At 40.3% G+C, this 27,883-nt stretch overlaps 2 protein-coding genes across 5 annotated transcripts; one reads left to right on the top strand and one right to left on the bottom strand.

Moving 5' to 3' along the window:
- Window positions 1-57: 57 nt before the first annotated feature.
- On the bottom strand, window positions 58-24,677 carry fam3a (FAM3 metabolism regulating signaling molecule A). Of its 3 annotated transcripts, XM_047160257.2 has the most exons (11): window positions 11,594-11,882; window positions 11,270-11,414; window positions 10,745-10,805; window positions 7,838-7,945; window positions 5,617-5,640; window positions 5,406-5,529; window positions 3,223-3,281; window positions 2,308-2,358; window positions 2,143-2,227; window positions 1,808-1,934; window positions 58-742 (listed from the first exon to the last, which is right to left on the bottom strand). In XM_047160257.2, exons 3-11 carry the CDS (start codon window positions 10,755-10,757, stop codon window positions 644-646), a joined length of 690 nt encoding a protein of 229 aa, XP_047016213.1. In that variant the 5' UTR covers window positions 10,758-10,805; window positions 11,270-11,414; window positions 11,594-11,882; the 3' UTR covers window positions 58-643. The 3 variants fall into 3 exon arrangements, with proteins under 3 accessions (XP_047016213.1, XP_017343017.1, XP_017343014.1); XM_017487528.3 differs by lacking the exons at window positions 11,270-11,414; window positions 11,594-11,882 and adding an exon at window positions 24,538-24,677; XM_017487525.1 differs by lacking the exon at window positions 11,270-11,414 and having other exon boundaries at window positions 11,594-11,885.
- idh3g (isocitrate dehydrogenase (NAD(+)) 3 non-catalytic subunit gamma) lies at window positions 15,643-27,883 on the top strand. 2 transcript variants are annotated; one of them, XM_017487524.2, is made up of 13 exons: window positions 15,643-15,784; window positions 16,376-16,423; window positions 16,844-16,855; window positions 16,945-17,042; window positions 17,429-17,544; window positions 21,106-21,166; window positions 21,424-21,556; window positions 21,785-21,918; window positions 22,298-22,400; window positions 22,607-22,753; window positions 24,014-24,108; window positions 24,594-24,654; window positions 26,744-27,883. In XM_017487524.2, exons 1-13 carry the CDS (start codon window positions 15,713-15,715, stop codon window positions 26,843-26,845), a joined length of 1,182 nt encoding a protein of 393 aa, XP_017343013.1. In that variant the 5' UTR covers window positions 15,643-15,712; the 3' UTR covers window positions 26,846-27,883. The 2 variants fall into 2 exon arrangements, with proteins under 2 accessions (XP_017343013.1, XP_053542063.1); XM_053686088.1 differs by having other exon boundaries at window positions 16,376-16,425; window positions 16,831-16,855.

Here is a 27,883-nt window from a genome sequence, read left to right as displayed (position 1 = left end):
CCAGCTATGCTGTTCAAAAAAATAATAATAATAAATTATTAGCATGCCGAGTCCATGTAATATCACATTAATATTTTATTTGATCAATTCTACTTAAAATATAGTGCACACTTTTTTTTTTTTACTATAAAATGATGGCATGACGTTCACAGCAACTATGGGTCACATTTCATTTAAATTATGGCAAAAGTGTATTAAAAAATTTTTTAAACACAAAGACAGACATTCCTTATTGCGTAACACTACCAACTCCCCAACACCATTTACTAGGAATGTTTCTAAATATTAGAAGTTATAGGTTTATCCATGAAGCACAACATACTTTTGGTCAACGGAGGCATGGATTAATAATGTTAAGTTAACGCTTTACATATAAAAATGCGAGTGCTTATGGCTAGTATACAACAGATAGGTACAGTCATAACATATTTTAAATCTTGTACTGTCCTAAAAGTGTTGAGGCTGACTTTTACAATAAAGACTTTGTTACCAACTGGATTTGTTATTTAATTTTTTTTTTCCCCCTTCCACCAGTAAGAAAGCGTTTAGGTAGTGTGATCCAAGAGTTCACCCTGTCTGAACCGGTGTAGTCAGTGGTGGTGTATAGTGCACTTCCTTCTTTGATGCTTGTCCGAATGAGAGATTAGCTCTCTAAGGGGGCACGTAAAGGAATGCAGCCATCCATCTCCAAAGACTCCGGCCAGCCCTCGTATTTATTACTACTTTTGCTGTTCTTCAATCGCTGAGAAAAGAAAAAGAGAGAGGGGGTTTTGTCATACAGATTCAACATAAACGGGGTCACTTTAATTCAATTCAATCCATACGGCGCTTTTAATAACGGACGTCGTCTCGAAGCAGCTTTCCAGAAACATATAAAACACAGGATAGAGATTTTAAGCATGTGAATTTATCCCTATTGAGCGAGACGGTGGTGACGGTGGTGAGGAAAAAACTCCCCAAGATGTTAAGAGGAAGAAACGTTGAGAGGAACCAGACTCAGAAGGGAACCCGTCCTCATCTGGGTAACGACGGATAGTGTGAAAGTAAAAGAAAGTCCATTATGTTGTTTTTTATTTTTTTATGAGGTCTGTTTTGTTGAACTGGTCCACTGAAGGAGACTTGAGTGCAGAACTGCACGTTGTAATTGCAGTCTCAAGGCCGTCGCAGCGACCGTAGTCCCAGCGACCACAGCGAGAACGTCCATGTGGAATTGAAGTCCAAAACCATTTCCATGCTACTTCAAGCGACACCATCCTCCGCGATCTCCAGGCTGCACTGCTTGGGGTCATCCCCCGCCCATCTCTTCATGTTAGTTACAGCTTTACACCTGGTACGAAATTACTGACACTGGAGACTCCTTCAACGACGTTAAATAAACATCAGCTCAACAACACGTACAAACGTTTTCGATCTATTTACGGCGCGTGTCCACCCTACAAACCTCCGTTACCACAGAAACGATACCGTATTAGAACGAGTGCGTTAATTATAAACCTGGGGTTTGCTTTGCAGATGGAAATGCGATCAGAGCTGCTGTTATAGGGAACTAATCAACACCTAGGTTTCTGACTGATCAGATTCAAGCATTTTTGTAATTAATGGACTACAAAAACTGAATGAATGAATGAATATATTCATGGTATAGTTCAACAAAACAAACTTATCAGAAATGTGTCTTGGAATTTAATTTAAATCATTTATTTCAGTTTCTATGTATTTTATTTTATTGGTTGTACTGTACTTTAATTGTATGCTATTCAAAAACAATTTTTGTTTTGTTCTTTGTTAACTATAATGTTGGTCCTACCTGCTCAAATGGGCTTTTGTTTTGTATTCCTTTGGCTCCCACAAACACCCAGCTGTCCCTGAATGCTAGCTCCTTTATTGCTGTGCTGCCCAGCTCCTCGAACAGCCGCCGTGCCTCATCATTCAACCTGAAAGCCGCAGATGAGTTAACCACTAACTCCAGGACATCAGAGAAACACAGAGATATTACGTGCTTATTAAAAGCCAGATGGGGATATGATAGCGATGGGTTTATGAGATTCTGGAGTAGCCTCGGGTTTTGTTATCGATTCGGTCGTCACGAGAGGGAGTGACGATTTACGATGTGTGCAGGAGATACGGTGTGCACGTTCTTACTTGGTGGCTGGATCGTCAAAGGATGCCACAAACACTAGGGTTCCTTCATGGAGAGGGCGCAGAAACTTCAGCAACTTGGACACATCTGTGGAAAACAAGAAGGACGGTTATGCCAGCATTCAGACTGTGATGAAAACAAAACAGCTATGACTTGAAGAAACCAACCTCCTTCCCACATGTCAAATGAGTTGGTTTCCAACAGATCTCCGGTGACCCCTGACAAAACGAACAAAGCATTAATATTAATATCATCATCATGCTGTAAAAGTGTTGTGGTGCCTTATATATATATATATATATATATATATATATATATATATATATATAAATTAATATAAATTAATTGCTGCGCTAATTTGTACGGTGGATGCTCACATGAACAAAAACAATCCCCCCAACAAAGTGTGCAATTGTCAATATGGTAACGTTTTCTGTAGGGAGCCATTTTTCTTTTCATAAGGAGGCGTCTCCGGTGTCAGTGCTTTGTAACAGTCGGAGGTAAAGCTGTAACCAAAATTTCCGACAAGGGAAATTCATCAGGACAGAGAACGTTTGTGCCCTCAGGTCTGGGAACATGAAAAACTACATTTTTCCTCTCATGAACTTCAAGCAAGAAGGAACTAACCAGTCATTGGATTGCATTACTCCACTTTGTCACAGATTAGTTTCCTTTAACAGCATACCCTGTTGTGTTTTATTCCTTCTTTAGTTTATATGACATTAATATGGACTAAAATGGAAATGCCATTAAGAGGCAGTGAGTCCCATTACTATATTTGCTCTAGAAGGCTTTTAACGCGCATCCTTTTCTAGATGCTGGAATAAAAAATAAAAAAATAAAAATAAAAAAAAAGATCGCATCTCATTTACAAGTTCATGCACATAGATGTGGCTTGTCTTGTACTTGAGGCAAATGGGCAAAACCAGATCATTTGTTTAGCTCTAGAGCAATGCAGCATCCGCAGGCTTGAATAGTCCAATTGTTATGTATGACTCTCTAGACATAAAACGTCACCATGTACAGTATATGACGGAATATTCTCCATCATTATTATATATGTACAGCTACAGCTAGCTTACCGTTTACCAAGGCGACGTTGAGTCCTCTGCCAACATTGTTCTTCACACTGCTGATAAGACTGAAAGAACAGAGAAGGTCATCAGATTGTGTTTGCGCCATAGCGTATTGCAGGCACACGTCTGTCTGAGAAACGTCTTCAAGCGGGCAGTAACCGATTGTGTACGGAAAAGAAAACAGTCGCATTGTCTACAACCAGAGATTAAACTGAGCGAGAGCTCAGGGCTTAGAAGTCGGGCACATTCGCTTTGTGTAAACTACTAATATTGTTTATAATAATATTAGTTGTGTAAACAACTAATATTGGCACCCTTGGTAAATATGAGGAAAAGAAGGTTGTGAAAATTTGTATTATTGTTTAACCTTTTGTTCAAAAATTTCACAAAAATACTCCGCTCTTTTGGATATCAAACACAACACAGGTTTATTTAAAAAAAAAAAAAAAAAAAAAAAGAAAATCTTTGTAAAGTAAGTGCGTGAGAATTATTGGCACCCCTATGAATTCATATGAGGAAAAATATTTTTGAAGTATATTCCCACTGATATTTTATATTACACCTGGGTGACTAGGAACAGGAACTTGTTCAACCATGACTTCATGTTTCACAGGGGTATAAATATGAGATAACACATAGGCCAAATTCCCTTAGTCATTCATAACAATGGGTAAGAGCAAGGAATATAGCTGTGATGTGCGGCAAAAGGTTGTTGAGCTTCACAAAATGGGACGTGTCAAGAAGAAGATTTCCACCATCAGGGCAATAATTAAGACGTTCCAGTCGACTGGAAAGGTTATGAATCAACCTGGAATTGGACGTGTGTCTATATCGTCTCAACACACTGTGAAGAGGACGGTTCGAGTGGACGAAAAATCTGCAAGGATCACAGCTGGAGAACTGCAGAAGTTAGTTGAGTCTTGGGGTCAGAAAGTCTCCAAAACTACAATCCGAAGTCTCCTACATCACCACAAGTTGTTTGGAAGGGTTTCAAGAAAAAAGCCTCTACTCTCATCCAAAAACAAACTCGAGCGTCTTCAGTGTGCCGACACTACTGGAACTTCAAATGGGATCGGGTTCTATGGTCAGATGAAAACAACATAGAGCTTTTTGGTAATAAACACCAGAGGTGGTTTTGGCACACAGAGAGGAAGCCGTATGGAAAAGTCCCTCATGCCCACGGTTAAATATGGAGGTGGATCTTTAATGTTTTGGGATGTTTTTCTGCCAGAGGACCTGCACATTTTGTTAGGATACATGGCATCATGGACTCGATCAAATATCAACAGATATTAAATGAAAACCTGACTGCCTCTGCCAGAAAGCTTAAAATGGGCCGTGGTTGGATCTTCCAGCAGGACAATGATCCGAAACATCATCAAAATCAACACAAAAATGGTTTACTGACCACAAAATCAAGGTCCTGCCATGGCTGTAGTTAAAATAAGAAACATACTCAAATAACAGTTTTAAATCACATTTCCTGCAAGGCAAACTGCAGGTTTATATTAACGCTAGTTCTAACACGTTGTCAATTCTATAATAACAGCTCGCTCACAGGGAATTGTAGAATATATAAAAGGGTATGGAAAAAAAATAAATAAATCAATCAATCAACAGGTTTTCTGCAAGGAGACGTTAACGCTTATGGAAGGAGTCTCCAGTGTCAGAGCAGATGCAAAGCTTTTCTACCTTCAAGTAGATTTTCCCCATTTCCTGTTTCTCGGTAACACAAGCTAAATTTTGTCTTCTGACAGGACAAAAGACTGTTTCTATCTGCTACAATGTTAGTGATTGCTTACTTTTTTAATGTTGTGAGTGTTCCGTAACATTAAATGTAACTATAAACGGATTAAAGGTAGGAATTTATGGGAACTTAACCACAGGAACGCAGATTCACACCACCTCACTGTTGATTAAACTCCTACAGCAGCATGCCCTGTAGTGTTTTCTCTCTTACCTTGACCGTTAAAATGAAATCTAGCACGAACTCATACTCATTGGATACATGCCAAGTCTTACACTCGTTTTAATAGTTATAAAGTAGTAGGAAGGAGGCTAAGACAGTGACATGCACTGGAACCTAATGGAGTTATGAAGCCAGTAATGATGGAAGTGAGAGACAACACACTCTGAGCATGGAAAGATGGAAAAGCAAACAGATATATACAGATACAGTAAATATTTACATCTTATCTTCCAGACAGATTTTCGGTCCGATAACATTCGCAGCTCCAGAAATCAAACGGAACGCAAGGTGTTTAGGAGGACATGGGGCGGAGAGGCCACACTTGTACTTGTGTGGTGATGGTTCTAAGAGAAGAGACACAGACAGCATTGTTAAACCAAACTTTAACACCAAATATATAATGCAGTGGTCCCGAATAGTAATGTTTGTACCTGTAGTGGATTCGTCTTGTGCACCTGTGGATCAGAAATAAGTCACAAATGATCAGTGATAAAAACTACTGCAAAATGCAATAAGTGTAAAAGTAGTAGAATTGTATAAAAATCTGAAAGAGGACATCTCATTATAAATATAGTAAAAAAAGGTAAAACATTTAGACAACTGAAATGACGAGGCCCTGAGCACGGCCGACCTGAGTGCGTACAAAATGAGAGCAGTATGCTGTGAATTACAAGCACATAAAAAAGGTATTCACGCATGTAGAACAAGGAAGCAGATATGCACACGAATGAAGTTATTTACAGTCGAACAATAACGGCCTAAACTATCAAAAATACACTTTTTTAGGGCTTTTTTTTTTTACTACCATGTTTGATAGCAATTTTATCAGGAGTAGTTCTCTCTAGATTCAGACATCTTGTCACCAGCCTTACAGTTTTCCCCCCTTGGCCCCGTGGGCTATTCAATCTGTCCTTGCGGGGTCATTATATTATTTAGCTACCATTATCGGACTGCTGCATCACGGAGAAAAGCTATACACGCCATCTTCCGCATAGAAACCCAGCATTGGCTAGTATAACTATGAGAATCCAACCACCATCATGGTTTGACCAGGGTTAAATAATAATAATAATAATAATAATAATAATAATTATTATTATTATTATAATTATTATTATTATAACTGAACTCGGCCGGAGTGGGACCATCACAGTAACCTGCGTCCATGGGGATACCAGGGAAGTCCCAGCGACCGAGGTCCAGATCCGGGGTAAAGCTGGCACCTGGCCACTCCTAGGTGGCATTATCCCCAATCCCCCGGTGCCCCTGCTCCTCGGAAGAGACTGGCCAGAGTTCCCGACCAGCCCAGCTCCAAAATCTGGCAGGTCGCCTCAGCGCACGAAGGAGACCCGAGCCCGGCAGGCCTACTTGTTGCAAGACGAGGGGGGTGCCACAGCAGAAGGTAAGCCGCATACACACACTAACCCGATATCGTCTGGGTTTCACCAGGTGAACCGGCAGGGAAATTTTGGGCGGGAGCAGAAGGAGGACGACTGCCTGAAGCACTGCTGGATCCAGGTGCGACTGATAGAAGGGATCAACCACGACCCTGACCGAAGGCTCCCCTCGTCCTACTTCCTCGTTCGGGGTGGTCTCCTTTACCAACGAGCCTGCCGCCGAGAGGAGCAGGTGGACCTCCTGGTAGTCCCCAAGACCAAAACCCAGACACTGATGCACCTGGCCCACACCCATCCGCTCGGTGGCCACTTGGGAGCGTGAAACACCCTGGAAAAGCTGAAGGATCGCTTTGTCTAGCCGGGGATGGACGCAGAAGTCCGGGGCTTCTGCCGACAATGCCCCTAGTGCCAGCGCACCGCCCCACAGAGGCCCCCACCGACCCCCCTTATCCCTCTGCCCATCATACGCGTCCCCTTCGAGCAGGTTGGCATGGACCTCGTGGGGCCACTCCCCAAGTCTGCCCGGGCTCACAATGCCCATACTCGTCATCCTGGATTACGCCCCCCCGATACCCTGAGGCGGTGCCCCTCTGCAAAGCCACCTCCCATAATATTGCGAAAGAGCTGATGCTCCTCTTCAACAGTGTGGGGATACCAAAAGGACATGTGAACCGACCAAGGTACGCCTTTTGTCTTCAAACTAATGTCTGATCTGTGTCGGCTGTTGCAGGTAAAACACCTAAAAGCGCCCGTCTACCACCTCCAAACCGACGGGCTCTTTGAAACGTTCAATCAAACCTTGAAGCAGATGCTACAGAGGGTGGTGAATGAAGAAGGGAGAAACTGGGACCTCCTCCTGCCCTACGTGCTTTTCGCCGTCCGGGAGTACCCCCAGGTCTCCACAGGCTTTACCCCCCTTTGAACTCCTCTTCAGACGGTGACCTCAAGGACTGCTGGACGTGGCCCAGGATAAATTATTATTAGTAGTAGTATTATAAGTATTATTATTATTATTAGTAGTAGTAGTAGAAGTAGTAGAAGAAGAATTATTATTATTAATATTATTATTATTATTATTAGCAGCAGTAGTAGTAAAACCCAACCAGCCCCAGGGTTAAACCATTAAGGGTTAGATTTGAGCTTTTCTGCAATAACAAAGTACATGTCCTGTCCTGCAGTGTGATTGGCAACGAGCCGGAGAGACAACGTTGTTGACAAATGAATAAAAACTAGTTATATTTTTTCTTCTGCTCACCAGTAAAGAACATTTTCATGACCGAACTTCCATCTCCTCCTAGTATGGAACTTGCCAGAAGCCAAGTCAAGCCTACAAGGAATACGATGGCGACTGCACGCAGTGGTCCTGTGAGATACAGAGGGATAAAGTCAACATTTAAGAATGAACACAATAAGCATCAGGCATGAGGTTTTGGTACACGAGTCGCATCTCTTTTGCATGGAAGCCTAACACTCATTTCCATCTCAGAAATGATATCTGTGCGAGCTTCCAAACAAGCAGCCAGAACAAGCAGGATTGCTGCATTCCTGTAGTCATGTTGTATGCATAAAAAAGATGACTAATGTGACTGATATGGAAAAATTATCATGTAACTAAGGAATGAAGCCTGGAGAACTTGGGTCGTTTTGAGTAGTGGTGCTGGTTGCTGCAATTCTGCAAACCTCGGCACAACAGAACAGCAGGTTTTAATTAGTCGAAGGTTTGCATAAACACTACAGAAAATGCTGACATGCAAACATCATGGAGCCCGAGGCCATTAGATTAATGCCGATTAGTAGATTAAATGGACACATCATGCTCTAGTCTTCCCATTTTGAAAACGCATCAATTTGGTTGGCTGACTCCAAAACTATTGGTACGGCAAGGCCAATTCATTTGTTTTTGCTGTAGACTGAAGACATTTGGGTTTGAGATCAAAAGTTGAATATGAGAAGAGAGTTCAGAATTCTAGATTTCACTACCTGGTATTTATATGTAGATGTGTCAAACATAGAACACGGCACATTTTGTATCAGACCACCCAATATGTATGTGAATAAAAAAAAAAAAAAACACGTGACCCACAGGTGTTTCTTGGGCTTGCGTGGCTGCTTCTGCTTCTTAAACTTTATTGATGATTGAACTCATGATGGTACCAGGAGAATGAATTTAGAAGTCTACAGGAACATTTTATCTACCAGTTTACAGAGAAATGCATCCAAATTAATTGGGAGGAATTTTATCATGCAGCTAGACAATGCTTATCTAGACTGGCCACGTCAAGGACCAGACCAAATGAATTGGCCTTGGTGTATAGCACAAACAAATAAATTGGCCTCGCCATTCCAATAGTTTCAGGAACTGTATTTAGTGCGCAATTTGTATTGAAAAGGAGGAAAAAAAATCTGTCTTTACAGTTTTTTTTTTTTTTTAACTTTTAAAAAAGTTCAAAGTTCCAGCAACCCTGAGCTCAGTTTGCTTAGTTTCCTCCGACCTCCCAAAAAAACATGCTGGTGGATTGGATTGGTCTGGCTTTAAATTGCACCTAGATGTAAATGAAGGTGTGAATGTGTGTGCGTGGTGGTCTGGCATCCCATTCTGGTAGTATTCCAGCCTCGTTTATTGAGCCTGGGATAGGTTCCGGATCCACCTCAACACTGACCAGGATAATGCACTTGAGCTACGTTCAGTGACTATTATTTGAACACTCGTTTATATAAAACCGCAACAGTCAAGAAAGGACTAGAGCATTCCTAGAACAATTGAACTTTGAACATGTCTGTCTAGGTGTGTTCTCTTCTGTTGCACCACAGTGTGTTGATTTATTTTAATAACCTGTTCCTTGAACTCTCCAGCAGCTTTCAACAGTTTTCATTTGAACTTTTCAGGCCAAGGGATCATGATATTGCAACGCAGATTTCTTTACAGAGCAGTATAGTCATGCTATTGTAAGGAATAAAACATGACGGGGTATCCTGTTATAGGAAAATAATCAACTACAGGGTGATGTGATTCGTTCCCCGACTCCCCAACTTAACTCCTCTTATACCACTGCAATTTGCCTTCTACTGCAATTTTAAATTATATTACATCATAGATTTTCATCTTCATTTCCTGGTGTGTCAATAATACAAGTAAGTACATGTTATGTATATTTATCAACGATGAACAGTCGCTCTCGCACACCTTTGCTCTTTTAAACAAACATCTCCTTACAGAAAGCTTCACCGTATTTACAGTTACACATTTTACCTCCTTAAATAAATATTTGAATCCCTTATTAATTATACTAGCATTAGTCTTATATTACCTGTAGCTTCACCCACACAAGTCGCTTTTGTAACGTATTAAAACGAAGTATTGCAACCCCCATTCCAACAACGTTGGGACGCGGTGTAAAATGTAAATAAAAACAGAATGAAATGGTTTGCAAATCTCAATGTAAAATTGCGAAGACTATGAATATCACACACTTAAGTATGTTTCTAGACCGTTACTGAGTACTAACCCTAACCGTTTTTTTTTTTTTTTTAATTATTACAGTTCCTGTTTGGATTTTAAAGTCCCCCTCGTGTCGTCTTCAAACCTACCGAATGGTCTGTTTTGTGCATCAGCCTTCTGGATTAGTAAATATGTTTGAATGTAAGGTTTTTGATTTGAGATGAAGACCATGACAATAATCCAGACACCAACGGAACGTTTTGAGAGAGGGGGAACTCGCCATTGTGTTTAACATCCCTATAGAATACCTAAACCTTTTACAGTTCAGCATGAAAACTTGACAGACTTGTTTGGGCTCTGAAAATCTATCCAATGTGTACTGCCTGTAAATCTTCTGGAGTCCTATATTATAAACCCGGGGGGAGGTGGCGGGGGGGCTTTGGGTCGGGGGGAAGAATGGTCAATTCTAGAGGTGACAGAAAATTCATAATGTCCATTTGAGGTCATTTGCCTAAAAAGTTTGAGTAAACTTGATTCTGGTCAGCTGGTTTGTCTTTGGAGCTACAGTACAGTACTTAATGGCTCAATGCTTATGCTGCCTCACTTCAACTTCTAATCCAGCTTACATATACACAACAAAGATATACGTCGTTGTGTTCTCCGTCCCAAAGCGGTGTATCCGAACTCTATAAATACAAGCACACAAGCAAGAAGTATACGCACCTGCCAACCTCATGGTATCCAGACTGCAGATCCTGAACAGTGCAGAAGATATAGAAGCCTCCTGTTTGTGAGAAAGAAAAGCATTACTCAGACTGATTTTCTGATCCACTGGCGTTTCCCCAAACGGGTCCTGGGTACCGTCCCTTCCCCTCCTTATCTCACAAGCCATGAAGATCATTGAACACATAGTTAAGGTGTGGAGATATGAGACGCAGTTTGGGAAACCAGAAAGTTTAGAAATAACATGCTTTTTACATAGTTAGTGCATAATTTAGTCTGGTTTGAGATTTGTAGTCATCTCCATAAATAAATAAATAAATAAATAAATAAATAAATAAATAAATAAATGGATGGATGGATGGATGGATGGATGGATGGAGCACTCCCTCCCAGTCCATAAGACTATCAAAATCCCACAATGCACTGCAACAGGTTTGTGTATAAAAAGGTTCCATTTTGGATGGTACAGAATACACATGATTATATATACACATACACACAAAAAAAAAAAACACAAACACAAACCTGAATGAAATAGAGCCACGTTTAGGACACAATATGCGTTTCCAGTACAGAAATGCAAGCAACGGAACACACGATTTGAGATACAGGTCGCTGAAAAGGATGTAAGACAACACCCGGCCTCTAGAGACGCATCCGAGCGACGTACCTGCAGCGATCAATATACCATAAACACCTATGACTTCCGGGATGAGATGGTTTATAGAGACGCAAATTAGAACGTGCACGCGTTTCTAACGCCATATAGATAGCCAGGTTCCCTGCTAGCTAACCTATCTAACCATCAGCTAGAGGTCACTGGCTGAATAACAAGGAAAGTTGAGTTACCGTCGATGTGTTAGTTTCTTCGTTGTTTTTTTTTCAGTCAGGAAGTTTCCAGAAAGCAGCAATGACAGAGAGAAATGCGCGCGTGACTGATTCCTCTGCGCCGAACGCGCACCGCAGCGGACATCATCAAAACATGTCCTAAACCCTCCACAGAGCAAACCTCCTGAACTGCGAGCCAACGCTAAAATGTTTAAAATAAGCTCGCGAAAGTGGGGGCAAACAGAACCACGCAAATACTCCAGCGAATCTGAGCAAGCGCGTCTTTTTCCGGTTTATGTTGCTAGAGGATTACGTCACAGACACGTGACAAGCCTGCCCCATAAATACCTGTTTTGATTTACCCGCCCCCAGATATTTTGTGTGTGTGTGTGTGTGTGTGTGTGTGTGTGTGTGTGTGTGTGTGTGTGTGTGAGTGAGAGAGAGAGAGAGTGTAAGCGAGAGAGAGAGAGAGATAAGTATACTTTGTAGATAAGGTTAATAGTGGCTGTATTGCAGCGGTATGATCTAGCCTTTTATCAGTGGCTATATAAATATAAAGGCTATATAAATGGCTAAAATGGGGCTAAAACCCCACGTGTTTCAAGCATAAAAAGACCTAAATAAGGTTTCATTTTTGGCATCTTCATCAGATTATGTACTGTTACTATTGTGGTACTGTAAGGTGTCCTTGAGTGTTAATGAAAGGCACCAACAAATAAAATGTATTATGATTATTAGTGTTAACAAATGTCATAAGGAAGTCTCTCTCTCTCTCTCTCTCTCTCTCTCTCTCTCTCTCTGTCTCACACACACACACACAGAGTGAATCTTCTATATATCTGCATAAATATGACCTAAAACATGATCATATTTTCACACAAGCCCTAAAAGTTTAGTTTAATTTGTTTTATTTGTGAGAGATGATTGAAAAGCTTTCATCAGTTCCTGACAGGAAAAAGTATTTCGAAATTCTCGCTGCAGGGCAAAGACGAAACACAGTGCCTCACTGTGATGAAAGTGGGTTTCACCACAAGATCAGGTGTGAGTGAGCGTCCTGTTATATTTAAAGAATAGGGATCTATCAAAGCCTGATCTTCACAACACATGTTTGTGGAAGTGTATTGTGGCATGAGCGAAGGAGTGTTCTGAGGACCTCAAAAAAAGGAATGTCACAGATATGTAGTATTGTATCTATACACACCCACACACACCCACACACACCCACAGCGCTGTGAAAAGTATTTTCCCCACCCTGAATTTTTCTGTTTTTGTGTGTCTCATGCTAAATAGATATTTAGATCTTCAAACAAAATACAACATAAAACAAAGGCAACCTGAGTAAACACACACTACAGTTTTTATTATTATTATTTTTATTGAAGCAAAAAAAGTTATCCAACACCTGTCACCCATGTGAAAAACTAATTGCGCCCTTAAAGTTATAATCCAGTTGTGCCACCTTTAGCAGTAATAACTGCAACCAAATACTTCTGGTAACTGAAGATCAGTCCTTCCCATCACTGTGAAAATTTTAGGTCACTCTTCTTTACAGAACTGATTTTGTTCAGCCACAAGGAAGTTTTTTTTTTTTTTAACTGCCCATTTAAGGTCCTGCCACAGCAGGGTCAAGTCAGGACTTTGACTGGGCCACTCAAAAACTTTAATTTAGCTATTTTTGAGTCATTCATATGTGAACTTACTCATAGGCTTTGGATCATTGTCTTGCTCCACAATCCAGTTGCACTTGAGTTTCAACGTACGGACTGAAGACCGGATATATTTTTATTATTATATAGGATTTTCTGATAAAGAGCAGAATTCCTGTTTCCCTCAGTTATTGCAAGTTACCCAGGCCCTGATGCAGGAAGTCATCCCCACACCATCACACTGCCACCACTACGCTTGACCGTAGGTATGATGTTCTTTTTGTGGGATTCTGTGTCTGGTTTCACACCAGATGTAAACCAGACATCTTCCAAACAGTCTTCCAAACAGTTCCACTTTCGATTCATGAATCATCACAACATTCTCCCAAAAGATTTCAGGATCATCAAGGTGTGTTTCGGCAAAATTCAGGCAAGCATTAATGTTTTTCTGGATTAGCACTGATTTTCGACTTGTGATTCTTCCATGGATGCCATTTCATGTACGGTGATCTTTATTTTGATGCAAGAGAGGCCTGTAGTTCCTTTGATGTTGTCCTTGGCTCTTTTGTGACTTCCTGGATGAGTCATTGCTGTGCTCTTGGAGGCATTTTGCAAGGTCGGCCACTTGTGGGAAGGTTCACTTCTGCTACTACACTTGGAGACAATGGCTCTCATTGTGGTTCTTTGGAGTCCCAGAGCCTTTGAAATAGTGTTGTAACCCTTCCCAGACTGATGTATTTCAATCACCTTCTTCCTCATCATTTCTGGAATTTCTTTCAACTTTGGCATAGTGTGTTACTGGGTAAGAACTTTTAACCAACTTCATGTTGCATATACTTATCACAGCATTCAATTTTTGGGGGGCAAGAGACAATCAGTTTGGCACATCTTGACTTTGCAATATTTAGCGATTCTCCCTTACAAAAGCACTCCAACTCTGTCAAATTGGCTTGGCATTTCCTTTGCACAGTCATCTCCAAGTCACCCAACAGATTTTCGATTGGATTTAGGCCTGGACTCTGGTGTTGTTTCGGCGAAGCCGTGCCTTTGTTGATCTGGAAGTTTGCTTTGGCCCATTGTCATGCTGAAAGATGAAATTCCTCTTCATTTGAAGTGTTTTAGCAGAAGCCCTCATGTTTTGCACCAAAATTGAACAGTATTTGGAGTTATTCATTATTCCCCCCACTCTGATTAAAGCCCCAGTTCCAGCTGATGAAAAAAAGTCCCAAAGTATGATGCTACCACTACCATGCTTCCCTGTGGGGATGGTGTTCTTTTGGTGATGTGCTATGTTTTCTTTTGTGCCAAACACATCTTCTGGTATTATGGCCAAAAAAGTTCAACTTTGATCTCTTCAGACCATAACACATTATTCCACGTAGTTTTTGGAGATTGTATGTATTTTTCATTTCTTTTCTCGTTAAAAAGGCTTCTGTCTTGCCACCCTACCCCATATCCAAGTGGCGGTACGTGCAGTACTTGCCAGAAATTGCTGCAATTCTTTTAATGTAGCTGTAGGCCTCTTTGCAGCCTGCCAAACCAGTTTTCTCTTGAGCTTCCCATCAATTTTAGAGGGACGTCCTGTACTTAGTAATGTAACTCTTGTGCCATATATTTTCTCCACTTGTTAATTATTGTCTTTACAATGTTACATGGTATATCCAATACCTTGAATTTTTTTTAATCCTCTCCTGATTTATATTTTCCAACACTGAGATCCAGTGCCTGCTTTGTAAGCTCTTTGTGGCCCATGATTTTTTTTCCAGTTAGATATTACCAAGATGTCAGGAAAATCTTATAGGGACAGCTACACTTTATTTGTGGGTAATCACTTCACTGATGGATGTGTATACTAATTAATATTTAACATGAGTTTGAATGTGATTGGCTGATTCTGAACACTACCACATTCCCAATTATAAAAGGGTGTGCACACTTATGCAACCAGGTTATTGTAAAAAACAAAAAAAACAAAAAAAACAACAACAACCAAACACACACACACACACACACACACACACACACACACACACACATATATATATATATATATATATATATATATATATATATATATATATATATATATATATAATATTTTCCCCTAAAATGATTCTTATAGTTTTCTCACTTTAATTAATAGGTTAAAATGTAGTATTTTGAATAGAGTTTGTATGTCCTCTTATACCACAGCCAACAATTTTTTTTATTCTATAATTAATGACATAACTGTTTTTAATTGTTCATAGTTACATCTAATATAAATGAATAAATTCAAAGTACAAAGTTTATTTGTAAAATGTTTTCAATCTGTGTCCCAGTAAATGCAGAAACACGACACAAAGTTGGTTAAATCCCAAATGGCTTTTTAATTAAAACATAGGGCACTACAGTGGGTGTAAACAACACTATTGTAAACCCTATGTAGTGCACTTGTATAGGGGGCATAGAGGAATATGGTATTCAACCGGGCTTTAGTAACTTGAATTCTAAAATGGCGGCCTCCAGAGCAGTGCTGTCTTTCTCCAAAGCCTTAAACCCAATACGGCTGGGGAATACGGTTAAGGTAATGTATTAGTTATTATTTTTATTTATACATTTATTGGGCAAACTAGTGTTATGACATATATTATTGTATTATTATTATTTTTATTTTTACAGCATGGCAGTTTGCCAAGAAAATGTGCGGCTAGCTTATAAATGACCTAGCATGTTTGGCATAGACATCCTGAAATGAGACGTATGAACTCCTGTGGAAAAACAGAGAATAAATTCGGATGTTCTTGTGGAAATAAGAGAAAACAGTTGCGCTACAGTGAGTTATAACATTAGCCATGCAAACTAGCTGGTACCTGTATTTCCTCATAGAAATCTAAAACCTCACGTTAGGATTAGCTCATCGCTTGTCTGTATAAGCAACTGGCCAATCAGAGCACGGCATATGGGACACTATCGGCCAATTAGAGTAGCGGAGGTGGGGTTTGTCGGAAAACCGGTAGGAAAGATAAGAAAATGTGCACACTAGTTTAACCCGGCATCTCATACATGTATTTATATGTCTGTGAACCCAATGACATGCCACATTTACCAAACTTACTGTCCTGATGTTCATCGTGCTGGCTTTAATTAACTGTGTACCTAACTGTTTTCCCTTTAGGTATCTGGAACAGCACCCTTCAACCAAAGGGAGAAATCTACATACACAGTGAGTATTCATTTTGTTGGCTGATGACTCAGGAGGACATTGTTTTCCAGTGATTGTATTTGAGTGTACTGAGAGCTAGACAGACTAAAGGACTAAAGTGCTGCTGCATCGCTCTCCTTATGTAGAGATGAATTTACACTGGTGCAGCAGGTAGCCAAAAGGCATTGTGGGTAATGTGAATGTAGACCAACATGGTGAAGAAAGAAAGAAACACAAAGATTCATGTTAATTCTAAAGATTAATATGCAGGTTGTTCAGGGTGGATTTTCCTAGAGTAAGGAGTTGCCAAGACAGACTCGCATTCCATTCAATAAGCTGAGCACCGAATAATCGTACTGACCAGAACCGTTATAGACATGTACTGATTTCAATTTGTTTCTAACCTCCTCTTTTCTCCTCTCATCGGTTTTCACCTCTAAGGGAAAATGCATAGTAAGTATCATGCGACTTTGTTTTCGAACACTCGTAAGTGCCGTATCATGACAAACGCGCAAGTCTGAGCGATGTGTTGGTGTCCTCAGCCTCCCCCTGCCAGATATGGCGGCAGACACACGGTCGCACTGATCCCAGGAGACGGGATCGGCCCAGAGCTGCTGAACCACGTGCGAGAACTCTTCAGGTCAGTCTTGAGAGTGCTTTTTTTCCCAGTCAGTATAATATGACATAATGTAACATGTACAATGGCTTCCACTGTTAATGGCACTGAGGAGTATAATGTCAGTATGCATCTCCATAGTCAAGTACACTCTCTCATATTTTCAGTGTTCCACCACAGAGGTTTTATAAAAAAACAAAAAAAAAACCCATCCACAAATTCTGAAGCCGACTGTACACTGATCAGCCAAACCACCTGTCCTGTGTAAAATTGTGTAGTCTATCCTACTTGTGCCACTAAAACAGCTATGACCCATCGAGCCATGGACTCCACAAGACCTCTAAAGGAGTGCTGTGGTATCATTGTGTGTGTATATATATGCAGTCGAAAAGTGTTTTATCGCATTGTAGGTTCAGCTGCGTTCCCGTGGACTTTGAGGTGGTCAATGTCAACTCTTCCCTAACTAACGAGGACGACATCAGCAACGCCATCATGGCTGTACGCCGTAATGGAGTTGCTCTTAAGGGTTAGTGCTGTGCCATTGGTTCTATTAGATGTTTTTGTGAGGATTAATCTAAGGGTTTTAAAATTTGTAGTGCACTATATTTATTCTGCACACTTTTTTTTTTTTTTACCTCTTAATATTTCATGTCATTTAAACTTTGTCTGGTCGGTTGTTGTCTTCAAATTTATTGTAATTTTTTTTTTATTCTTAGCATTTTCAGAATCAGAGATTCGCTGTATTTACTGAACTTTTCTTTCATTTTGAACGTGTTTTACAGAAGTAGGAGGTTCTATTTCCTAGCCAATTGATTGCAAAATACAGAACCAGTACTAAGACTACATACCTACATACCTACATACCTGTGTATAAATTACACCAGGCTTGAGGCGATAATTAATGGTTCATGTAGAAATGCAATGTTGTGTTACAAGGGTGAAAGTTTTTTTATTTTTTATTTATTTATTTTTTTACCCCATCCTGATTTTGTCTGTTTTTGTGTACGTCTCATATACTACAGTGAGGGGAAAAAAGTATTTGATCCCCTGTTGATTTTGTACATTTGCCCGCTGACAAAGAAATGATCCGTCTATAACTTTAATGGTAGATTTATTTGAACAGTGAGAGACAGAATAACAACAAAAAAAATCCAGAAAAACGCATGTCAAAAATGTTATAAATTGATTTGCATTTTAATGAGGGAAATAAGTATTTGACCCCTCTGCAAAACATGACTTAGTACTCGGTTTAAAAACCCTTGTTGGCAATCACAGAGGTCAGACGTTTCTTGTAGTTGGCCACCAGGTTTGCACACATCTCAGGAGGGGTTTTGTCCCACTCCTCTTTGCAGATCTTCTCCAAGTCATTACGGTTTCGAGGCTGACGTTTGGCAACTCGAACCTTCAGCTCCCTCCACAGATTTTCTATGGGATTAAAGTCTGGAGACTGGCTAGGCCACTCCAGGACCTTAATGAGCTTCTTCTTGAGCCACTCCTTTGTTGCCTTGGCCGTGTGTTTTGGGTCATTGTCATGCTGGACTATCCATCCACGACCCATTTTCAATGCGCTGGCTGAGGGAAGGAGGTTTTCACCCAAGATTTGACGGTACATGGCCCCGTCCATCGTCCCTTTGATGCGGTGAAGTTGTCCTGTCCCCTTAGCAGAAAAACACCCCCTATGCATAATGTTTCCACCTCCATGTTTGACGGTGGGGATGGTGTTCCAGGGGTCATAGGCAGCATTCCTCCTCCTCCAAACACGGCGAGTTGAGTTGATGCCAAAGAGCTCCATTTTGGTCTCATCTGACCTCAACACTTTCACCCAGTTGTCCTCTGAATCATTCAGATGTTCATTGGCAAACTTCAGACGGGCATGTATATGTGCTTTCTTGAGCAGCGGACCTTGTGGGCGCTGCAGGATTTCAGTCCTTCACGGCGTAGTGTGTTACCAATTGTTTTCTTGGTGACTATGGTCCCAGCTGCCTTGAGATCATTGACAAGATCCTCCTGTGTAGTTCTGGACTGATTCCTCACTGTTCTCATGATCAATGCAACTCCAGGAGGTGAGATCTTGCATGGAGCCCCAGGCCGAGGGAGATCGACAGTTCATTTGTGTTTCTTCCATTTGCGAATAATCGCACCAACTTTTGTCACCTTCTCACCAAGCTGCTTGGCAATGGTCTTGTAGCCCATTCCAGACTTGTGTAGGTCTACAGTCTTGTCCCTGACATCCTTGGAGAGCTCTTTGGTCTTGGCCATGGTGGAGAGTTTGGAATCTGATTGATTGATTGCTTCTGTGGACAGGTGTCTTTTATACAGGTAACAAACTGATATCAGGAGCACTCCCTTTAAGAGTGTGTTCCTAATCTCAGCTCGTTACCTGTATAAAAGACACCTGGGAGCCAGAAATCTTTCTGATTGAGAGGGGGTCAAATACTTTTTTTTCCCTCATTAAAATGCAAATTAATTTATAAAATTTTTGACATGCGTTTTTCTGGATTTTTTTGTTGTTATTCTGTCTCTCATTGTTCAAATACAACTACCATTAAAATTATAGACTGATCATTTCTTTGTCAGTGGGCAAACGTACAAAATCAGCAGGGGATCGAATACTTTTTTCCCTCACTGTAAGTAGTTTTAGATCTTCAAACGAAATCTAAGATAAAACAAAAGCAACCTGAATAAACAGAAAATACAGTTTTTAAATGATAATGTTATTTATTGAAGCAAACAAGTTATCCAATACCAACTGGGTCTGTGTGAAAATGTATTTGCCCCGTAGTTACTAATTCCCCAAATCTATGGAACTGCATTAATAATGCAGGGGTTCAGCTGGACTAGACACAACCAGATCTGATCACAAACCCTGTTCAATCACATCAACACTTAAATAGAACTTTATCAACAGCATGGAGGTGGTTAAAAGATCTTACCCAGTAACACACTATGGCAAAGTTGAAAGAAATTCCAGAAATGATGAGGAAGAAGGTGATTGAAATACATCAGTCTGGGAAGGGTTACAAAGCTATTTTAAAGGCTCTGGGACTCCAAAGAACCACAGTGAGAGCCGTTATCTCCACATGGAAAAACTCAGCACAGTAGTGAACCTTCGCAGAAGTGTCCGATCTTCCACAATTCCTCCAAGAGCACAGCGACAACATCAGAGGACCTACAGGCTTCTCTTGCATCAATAAAATCATTGTTCATGTCTCCACTATCAGAAAGACACTGGGCAAAAATGGCGTCCATGGAAGAATCATAAGGTGAAAACCACTGCTAACCCAGAACAACATTGAGGCTCACCTGAATTTTGCCACAAACACACGCAAACAGAAGAAATCAGGATAGGGGCAAAAACTTTTTCACAGCACTGTATGCTGTGTATCAGTTCACCATCCTGCGTTGGGTTCACATCAGTGGTTCTGGGAGTTGATCCTAAAGTCAGTCTAGGGAGTTGACTCACTGAATCCAGGCGAGTAAACCCCAATGCTTTAAAGTCGATTCCACACACTGAAAATTATTCACCTGATGCAAACATCCCTCCATCCAAACTGCTTATCCTACACAGGGTCACAGGGAGCCTATCCCAGGGAACACAGGAGGCAGGGGGCAATCTGGACTGTGTGCCAACCCACCGCAGGGTACAATCACACACACATTCCATGGGGACTGGGGGAGGAAACTGGAGTACCCAGAGAAAACCCTTAAAGCACCGGAGGTGTGAGGCAAACGTCTTAACCACTAAGCCCCTGTGCCAAATCATGTTCAAATACAACCCAACAGATTGATCAATCGTAAATACTATTCATCGATTATCAAAACTATCATCTTTTGCAGGTTTAATGTAGCGCACTAATGCTCAAATTTCCATTATAGAAAAAAAATAATGTCAATGGAGTTGATGAAATGCTACTGCCTTGTTTACAAATCCATCACGCCGCCGCATTATACCTGTGAATAGTTGTGCTAAGAGGGAAAGCAATTCATCTTGTTAATATGTAGTCTGAAGCTTTAAGCATGCTGCGAACTGATGCTGTTTTGTGCTTTTGATAAGTTCTTTTTTTATTATTATTATTATTTTTTGTAGGAAACATTGAGACAAACCACACGCTGCCACCTTCACACAAGTCGAGGAACAATCTTCTCCGGTAAGGCTTCTGTATTTCTGTACATCATTTCCAAAAGGACAGGAGATTTTTTTATTTTTTTTTCCCCTCTCTGCAGTAGACTGTCAGATTTTGTTTGTTAGCTGATCTTCATTATCAACAGCATGTTTTAACTTGGTATTTGGGTCTCTTCCACGGTTGTCTGGTTTAAATTCTCTCTCTCTCACTCTCTGTGTGTGTGTGTGTGTGTGTGTGTGTGTGTGTGTTTTTCTATTCATCCTTCCTTACGTCTCTCTCAGCACCAGTCTGGACCTGTATGCTAATGTGATGCACTGCCAGTCCTTGCCAGGGGTCCAGACCCGTCACAAGAACATTGACATCATCATCATTAGAGAGAACACTGAGGGCGAGTACAGCAGCCTGGAGCATGAGGTAAACACTAGCTATCCCTCCATTCATCAGTGCCTTCACTTTCTTTAGCTTTTTCATTTAATAATAGCGCCCGACTGGTTTCAACTGCAGTTTTGATCCCTTCCTGTTCATTCTACACAAGCCAGGCTTCTTCATTGTGCCACCTTCCTGTCTACAATTAGTCCACATTATATTAGAAAGGTGATCAGAGCGTCTGGTCGTCTCTGTGTGTGTGTGTGTGTGTGTTAGAGTGTACCCGGTGTGGTGGAATCCCTAAAGATCATCACACGGAACAACTCTCTGCGTATTGCTGAGTATGCCTTCAAGTTGGCCCGAGAGAAAGGGCGACGCAGGGTCACAGCCGTGCACAAGGCCAACATCATGTGAGTTGTTCTGCGTGTTTATACAGTGCTGTGAAAAAGTCTTTTCCAGATTTCTTCTGTTTTTGTGTATATCTCATGCTAAATTGTTTCAGAAATTAAGATAAAATGAAAGATTTTTTTTGTTTGTTTGTTTTTTTAAAGTAGTAACTGCACAAATGTTCCTGTTGCTTTGATTGTCCAGCTGGGAGTCATTATACAGTATAGCTAGTCTTCTGAATCGATATGAAGCTACGTTGACACATGCGCCGTAAGCAGATTTCTGAATCTGTTTGTCTCTCTCTCTCTCTCTCCCTGGGTCTATCGCTCTCTCGCTCTCTTTCTTTCTCCCTCACTGTCTGTCTGTCTGTCTGTCTTTCCCCCTCTCTTTTTGTCTCACCAGGAAACTGGGCGATGGCCTCTTTCTCCAGTGCTGTAAGGAGGTGGCCTCTGGATACCCTGATATTGCCTTCGACAGCATGATTGTAGACAACACCACTATGCAGGTGAGCATAATTCTAATAGGTCCTAATTCAAAAAATTCACAAATCTATATGTCCTGTCTGTGTTTTCAAGCTATGTGGCATATTTAAATAATATATCTATAGTATACTGATACAAAGACAGTGGTAAAAATGGAACTTATGCTTGGCCTCATTGGTGTTGCCGTCTCATTTTTGTGTTTTTGTTTTTGCATTGTATTTTGTCTCAGCTTGTTTCCAAGCCCCAACAGTTTGATGTCATGCTGATGCCTAATCTGTATGGTAACGTGGTCAGCAACGTATGTGCGGGGCTAGTGGGCGGACCCGGGCTGGTGCCTGGAGCCAACTACGGGAATGATTATGCCGTTTTTGAAACAGTGAGTACGCGTTAGTCGAGAAGACGGTATATTAATTTTTTTAATGAAAAGCTTAAAATCATTTGTTTACCTGTGGCGGGTTGGGAAGCGTGGGGTGTGGGGGTTAGGGGTGGAGATTTGGGTCGGGGGTTAAGGTGCGGAAATAAACAGTCACTCCATACATAGGTTTGGTTGATATTATTGATCCAGTGGACTAGTTCAACAAACAGACTTCATGTAAAAACCATAATGAAGTTTCTTTTACTTTCACACTATCCACACTGTGAGGACGGGTTCCCTTCTGAGTCCGGTTCCTCTCGAGGTTTCTTCCTCGTATCATCTTAGGGAGTTTTTTCCTCACCACCGTCTCGCTCAATAGGGATAAATCCACACGCTTAAAATCTCTATCCTGTGTTTATATGTTTCTGGAAAGCTGCTTCGAGACTCAGTGCGTTTACATGGACAACAATTATCCACTCTTAACCCGATTAAGACGAGACTTTGATTAAGAAACTACCATTTAAACAGCAATTTTTAATTACCTTAATCTGATTAAGGTCATCCTCGAAGTAAGCTCTAATCGAATTAAGACAGGTGGAGTACTCCTGTTTTAGTCGCATTATGGAGGAATATTACAGACATGTACACACCTTAATCACATTATGAACGTCGTGTGAGAGTTTTCACCGCATTTTGCGACAGGACACGATCACACACGGCAGTGCTCAACATTTTACGGCGAACAAGAGAGCACGGCTGCGTCCCAAACCGCGTACTTTCCTACTATAGGCCTGTAGTAGGAGAAATACATGCATCTCGGCTACTATATAGACGGTAAGTACGCGGTTTGAGACGCAGCCCACGGCTTCGATCAGTCGTCTATTAGCACGTACAGCATGACAGATAATTAACTACACTTAAAGCGTTCGTAAAATTTAAAAAATAAAAACACCCAAAACTGTATACGGAACCATAACGAAGACCAACTGTCTGTCGATACCTGAAATACTGGAGGGACGGGGTGGCGTGGCGCGGTGACGTAATGACGTGTGCCGTTAATCTAATTATGTTCTTGAACATGTAAAACATGAACACGACAGGAGTATTCTAAAAGCGACTCGTGTAAACACCTTAATCACATTATTATCTTACTCAGAGTAAGCTCAATAATTACATTACTGCTGTCCATGTAAACGTAGTCAATGTCCACCGTTAAAAGCGCTATATAATTCATTTAATGCTGATGTGTTGAATTGATTTGTGGATTCTTTGTACTGACAGGCCACTCGGAACACTGGGAAGAGCATCGCCGGCCGGAACATCGCCAATCCCACTGCAATGCTACTGGCCAGCTGTCTTATGCTGGATCACCTCAAGTAAATCCAGCAAGTCGGCCACACCGACCCCGTCTGTTATTTTCAGCTGTCATCACACACTCGATGATTTGACATAATGTTCTTTTTGAGACGTTAGTCATTTCTCTCAACACTTATAATCACTGGACAAGCTGGATCCAGACATTTTGGGGCCTGACTCATACTACTGTGTCTTTTTTTGCTTATTGATTTGTTTATTTATTTCCCTTGTTTTTTTTTGTTTTTTTTTAATGATTAAATCATTTCATAACATTAAGGTCTGGTTACATAGACACAGCTACACATTAAGCCTAATTTTGAATTTAACCATGCTGTCTGTGTCTGTTTTTCACTCAAGAATTGACTTGTTTAGACTGCACTTGTAAAATCATTTCTGGGCCCTTACCCCTCATCTGTTCCACTTAAAAATGAAGTAATTTTGTTACTTACCACAAAATATAAACGATGTTAACCTGTGTAATCTTTTCTCCGCTTTTCTTCCTTAGACTTCACGAGTATGCCAGCATGATCCGTACTGCTATTTTCACCATTATGAACGAAACCCAGGTAAGGTCAATTAATCCGACAGCTCATCTCATGAGCTTGTATTCTTATGAAACAGATCCCAGAGATAATGCTCCACCTAATTGCTTTGTTTGATGACTCAATTTGTTTAACAAGTTTCAGGTAGATATGTACTGTAGTTGCTTGACAGGCTTGTATACGTTACAGTGGAAGCTTGTGAAAGAAACTCTCTGGTACCTGCCCAAGTGCAGCATTCCTCTCTAACCACATTTGGAATTCATTACTGTTGTACTGCAGTAGCTCAACTCCCTCATTATCTCCTTAGACAGCGATTAAGATTAACGATGTTCACCTTTTTAAAATAAAGCTGTGTACAATTTTACCAGCTCACGTGTGTATTCACATGCACTTTCCGATTAATACCAATCGCCTGTAAATTACCAGGTGTGTCAGTGACAAAGCTCCATAACAGGCTTAGCGCACAGAGAGCTGAAAACCTCAAAACGATGACTACATGGTGAACAATGTAAATGTGAACAGTAATGCAGCTCAGCCAGTGCAGCTCGTTCCCCCAGACTCTAAATCGTCCTCCTTGTATAGGTCGCCGTTTCTTTTGCCCTAATATAATGGCTGGTCTTATTTGTCTTACTTTTTTTTTTATTATTATTATTATTACTTCCTTTCAGTTTATTAATATGAAGTGACTGAGTTTCACATTTTCACGAAATCTGTGTGATTGAAGGAAATAACTATTTTGAACTAATTATTCATTTATTTTCATGTATACCCCAATTTTTATTTATTTATTTATTTATTTTTTTGTGGAAATGCTCCTGCAAATGATTTACGTTCATATTCAGCTTGATAAATGATGCCCTATTCGAATCTAAACAATTGTCTGGGTCAGGAATCAAGTTTGAAAGGACCATGAGCAAGTTATTGTACAGTATGCTTGTGTTTTAAGGGTGTAAACGAATGCTGATCATCTCTTTTCAGTTTTGCTTTAACATGAACACAAACCTGTTTGTTTAGATATTGGCTAAGTTTTTGGTCACATTCAGATCTCACCGATTTGTACGTGTACATTAATTTATTTTTATGCAAATTGACTTACAAATGAGGCAAAATCCAGCCCAAGCATAAAGCTGAGCGGTTGAGGCTTAAGAACCTTACCCCGGGTACAATATACAAATGAATGCATCTCTATATACGCTCACCAGCCACTTGTTCCCTGGTCATTTATGCAATTATCCAATTGGCCAATCATGTGCCAGCAGTGTAGTGCATTTAATCATGCAGATAGAGTTAGTGTTTATATCAAACTTTAGAATGGGGGGGAATGTGATCTCGCTGATTTTTGACAGCGGCATGGTTGGGTTTGAGTATTTCAGAATCCGATGATCTGGGATTTTCTCTCAAGTTTCATATACTCTAGATTCATTACACATAAAATTAAATATTTCAAACCTTTTTTTTTTAAAATCTCGATGATTATGGCTTACAGCTCACGGAAAGCAAAACTCCAGTATCTCAAAATATTAGAATAAAGAATTTATAATGCAATTCAATTACGGAAAATAAATGAACTTTTCCACGATATTCGGACTTTTTGAGACGCCTCTGTATGCATGTGCGTGACTATGTGAATGTGCATATATGTATGCGTTCATCTATTTAAAGAAATACTTAAGTATATATTTATGTCTCGTGTATAAGTAACATAAGGGTGATATTGGTGTAGAATAAATAAAACATAGTACATGGACAACAATAAATAGGGAAAACAGTTACAAGGCAGCAAATAAATGATCTTTGAAGCATCTTGTATACCGTATTGGATTTAGATAAACGCTGCCTGGTCTTTTTCCATACTTGTACTGTAGTTAGCTGTCTAATTTTGGTCCAGTTTGATGTGAAATTGAACTGAAGCTCTTGACTTGTATCTGCATGATTTTAGGCACTGCTGATTGGATAATTGCACGGATGAGCAGTTATAGGAACAATTCAGATGTTACAGTGGCTGGAGAGTGTACAATATTGTGCATATGTATTTGAGAAATGGGATGGCGCTTAACAGAATGTTAAGGGTTTTTTTTTCTTCTGTGTGTGTGTGTTGCCTGCTGTGTTGTAGTTGCATACCGCAGACATCGGGGGGCAGGGCACTACCTCGGAGGTGGTACAGTCCGTCATGAGGAACATCAAGAGCAGGGGACCTCTCACTTCAGAGCTGTAATGCTATAACTAAACAGCCCTAGATGGTAATAACTAAACGCTGTGTAATAACTATGTGTCTAAAATCATGAATCATTTTGTGAAGTAAAAAAAGAAAATATAAAAATACTCCTGCAGGTGTGTGCGTGCATTTACTCTGAGTAACTCGGCGCGCACACACACACAGGTGGAATTTGAGTAAACGATGCATGACGTCCTGCTCCCTTTTGTTTACCGATTAATTTTTTTTATTTTATTTTATTTTTTTAAAAAGCAAATCATGTTCTCGAACATCATCACTCCAACATCTGTCCAGAGGCTCAAGATATCCTGTGTTTATGCTGTGTACAGGTTGTACTGGGAGACTTGGACATTTGTTTGGGATTCAGTCTGTCCTATTTGGTCCATTTAGTGTCGCTTGCGTGTCATGTAACATAACGGTTATATTATGTGTTAACGTGATATTTATGCAGAGGATATGGTGTATAATGTCAAAAAGCATTCCACGGTTAAACAGCTTTGAGTTTAAGAATATGTTTAATGTAGCCACGTAGTCATTTTGGAGCGGTTTATTTAATTATTTACGAAATCCATTGTTCTGTCCAAGCTATAGAGAAAAGTAAGCCAAAATATTTGATAAAGTGCTGATTACACTGAATTTATGTTGAGTATTTTCTAAAATCATTTAATGTTTAAGGAAATAATGATTGATCCAAGAAACAGAATATGAACTTCCCTGGATGTAAATATGGAATCATACAGAATTGGTGTATTCAAATCAAATTCTCAAAATTTCCCAGTGACCTTTTGCTTTGTCTCAATACAGTAGTGCTTGCAAGTGTAATCTTATGCTTTCTATTTTAACATGGTTCATTGTCTTTCTCATGCATACCTTATCGGCAATATATATCTGTAAACCGGTCTGAGATCTTATCGCGTTTCCATTGTTACACAGTAACCCTGGAGAAGGGAAGAAAGAAAAAAAAAAAAAGAAAGAAATGTATGGTTCAACACATACCGGGACCGATATTTTACTTCAATAAAATGGATTATAAACTTC

The sequence above is a fragment of the Ictalurus punctatus genome, chromosome 15 (genome assembly GCF_001660625.3).
Source record: "Ictalurus punctatus breed USDA103 chromosome 15, Coco_2.0, whole genome shotgun sequence".
Taxonomy (NCBI): domain Eukaryota; kingdom Metazoa; phylum Chordata; class Actinopteri; order Siluriformes; family Ictaluridae; genus Ictalurus; species Ictalurus punctatus.
Note: the sequence above shows the minus strand (reverse complement) of the source record. Positions and strands in the feature narration are given on the sequence as shown.

What these genes read in the sequence shown, in the direction of transcription:
- fam3a (XM_017487528.3), bottom strand. An exon ending in CATGAAAATGTTCTTTACTG is followed by an intron (nt 5,641 to 7,837) that starts GTGAGCAGAAGA and finishes TCTGATCCACAG; the next exon opens with GTGCACAAGACGAATCCACT. An exon ending in ATTTGACATGTGGGAAGGAG is followed by an intron (nt 2,228 to 2,307) that starts GTTGGTTTCTTC and finishes TGTTTTCCACAG; the next exon opens with ATGTGTCCAAGTTGCTGAAG.
- idh3g (XM_053686088.1), top strand. Translation starts at nt 15,713, where the DNA reads ATGGCGGCCTCCAGAGCAGTGCTGTCTTTCTCCAAAGCCTTAAACCCA. An exon ending in TAGACAACACCACTATGCAG is followed by an intron (nt 22,401 to 22,606) that starts GTGAGCATAATT and finishes ATTTTGTCTCAG; the next exon opens with CTTGTTTCCAAGCCCCAACA. An exon ending in ATTATGCCGTTTTTGAAACA is followed by an intron (nt 22,754 to 24,013) that starts GTGAGTACGCGT and finishes TTGTACTGACAG; the next exon opens with GCCACTCGGAACACTGGGAA.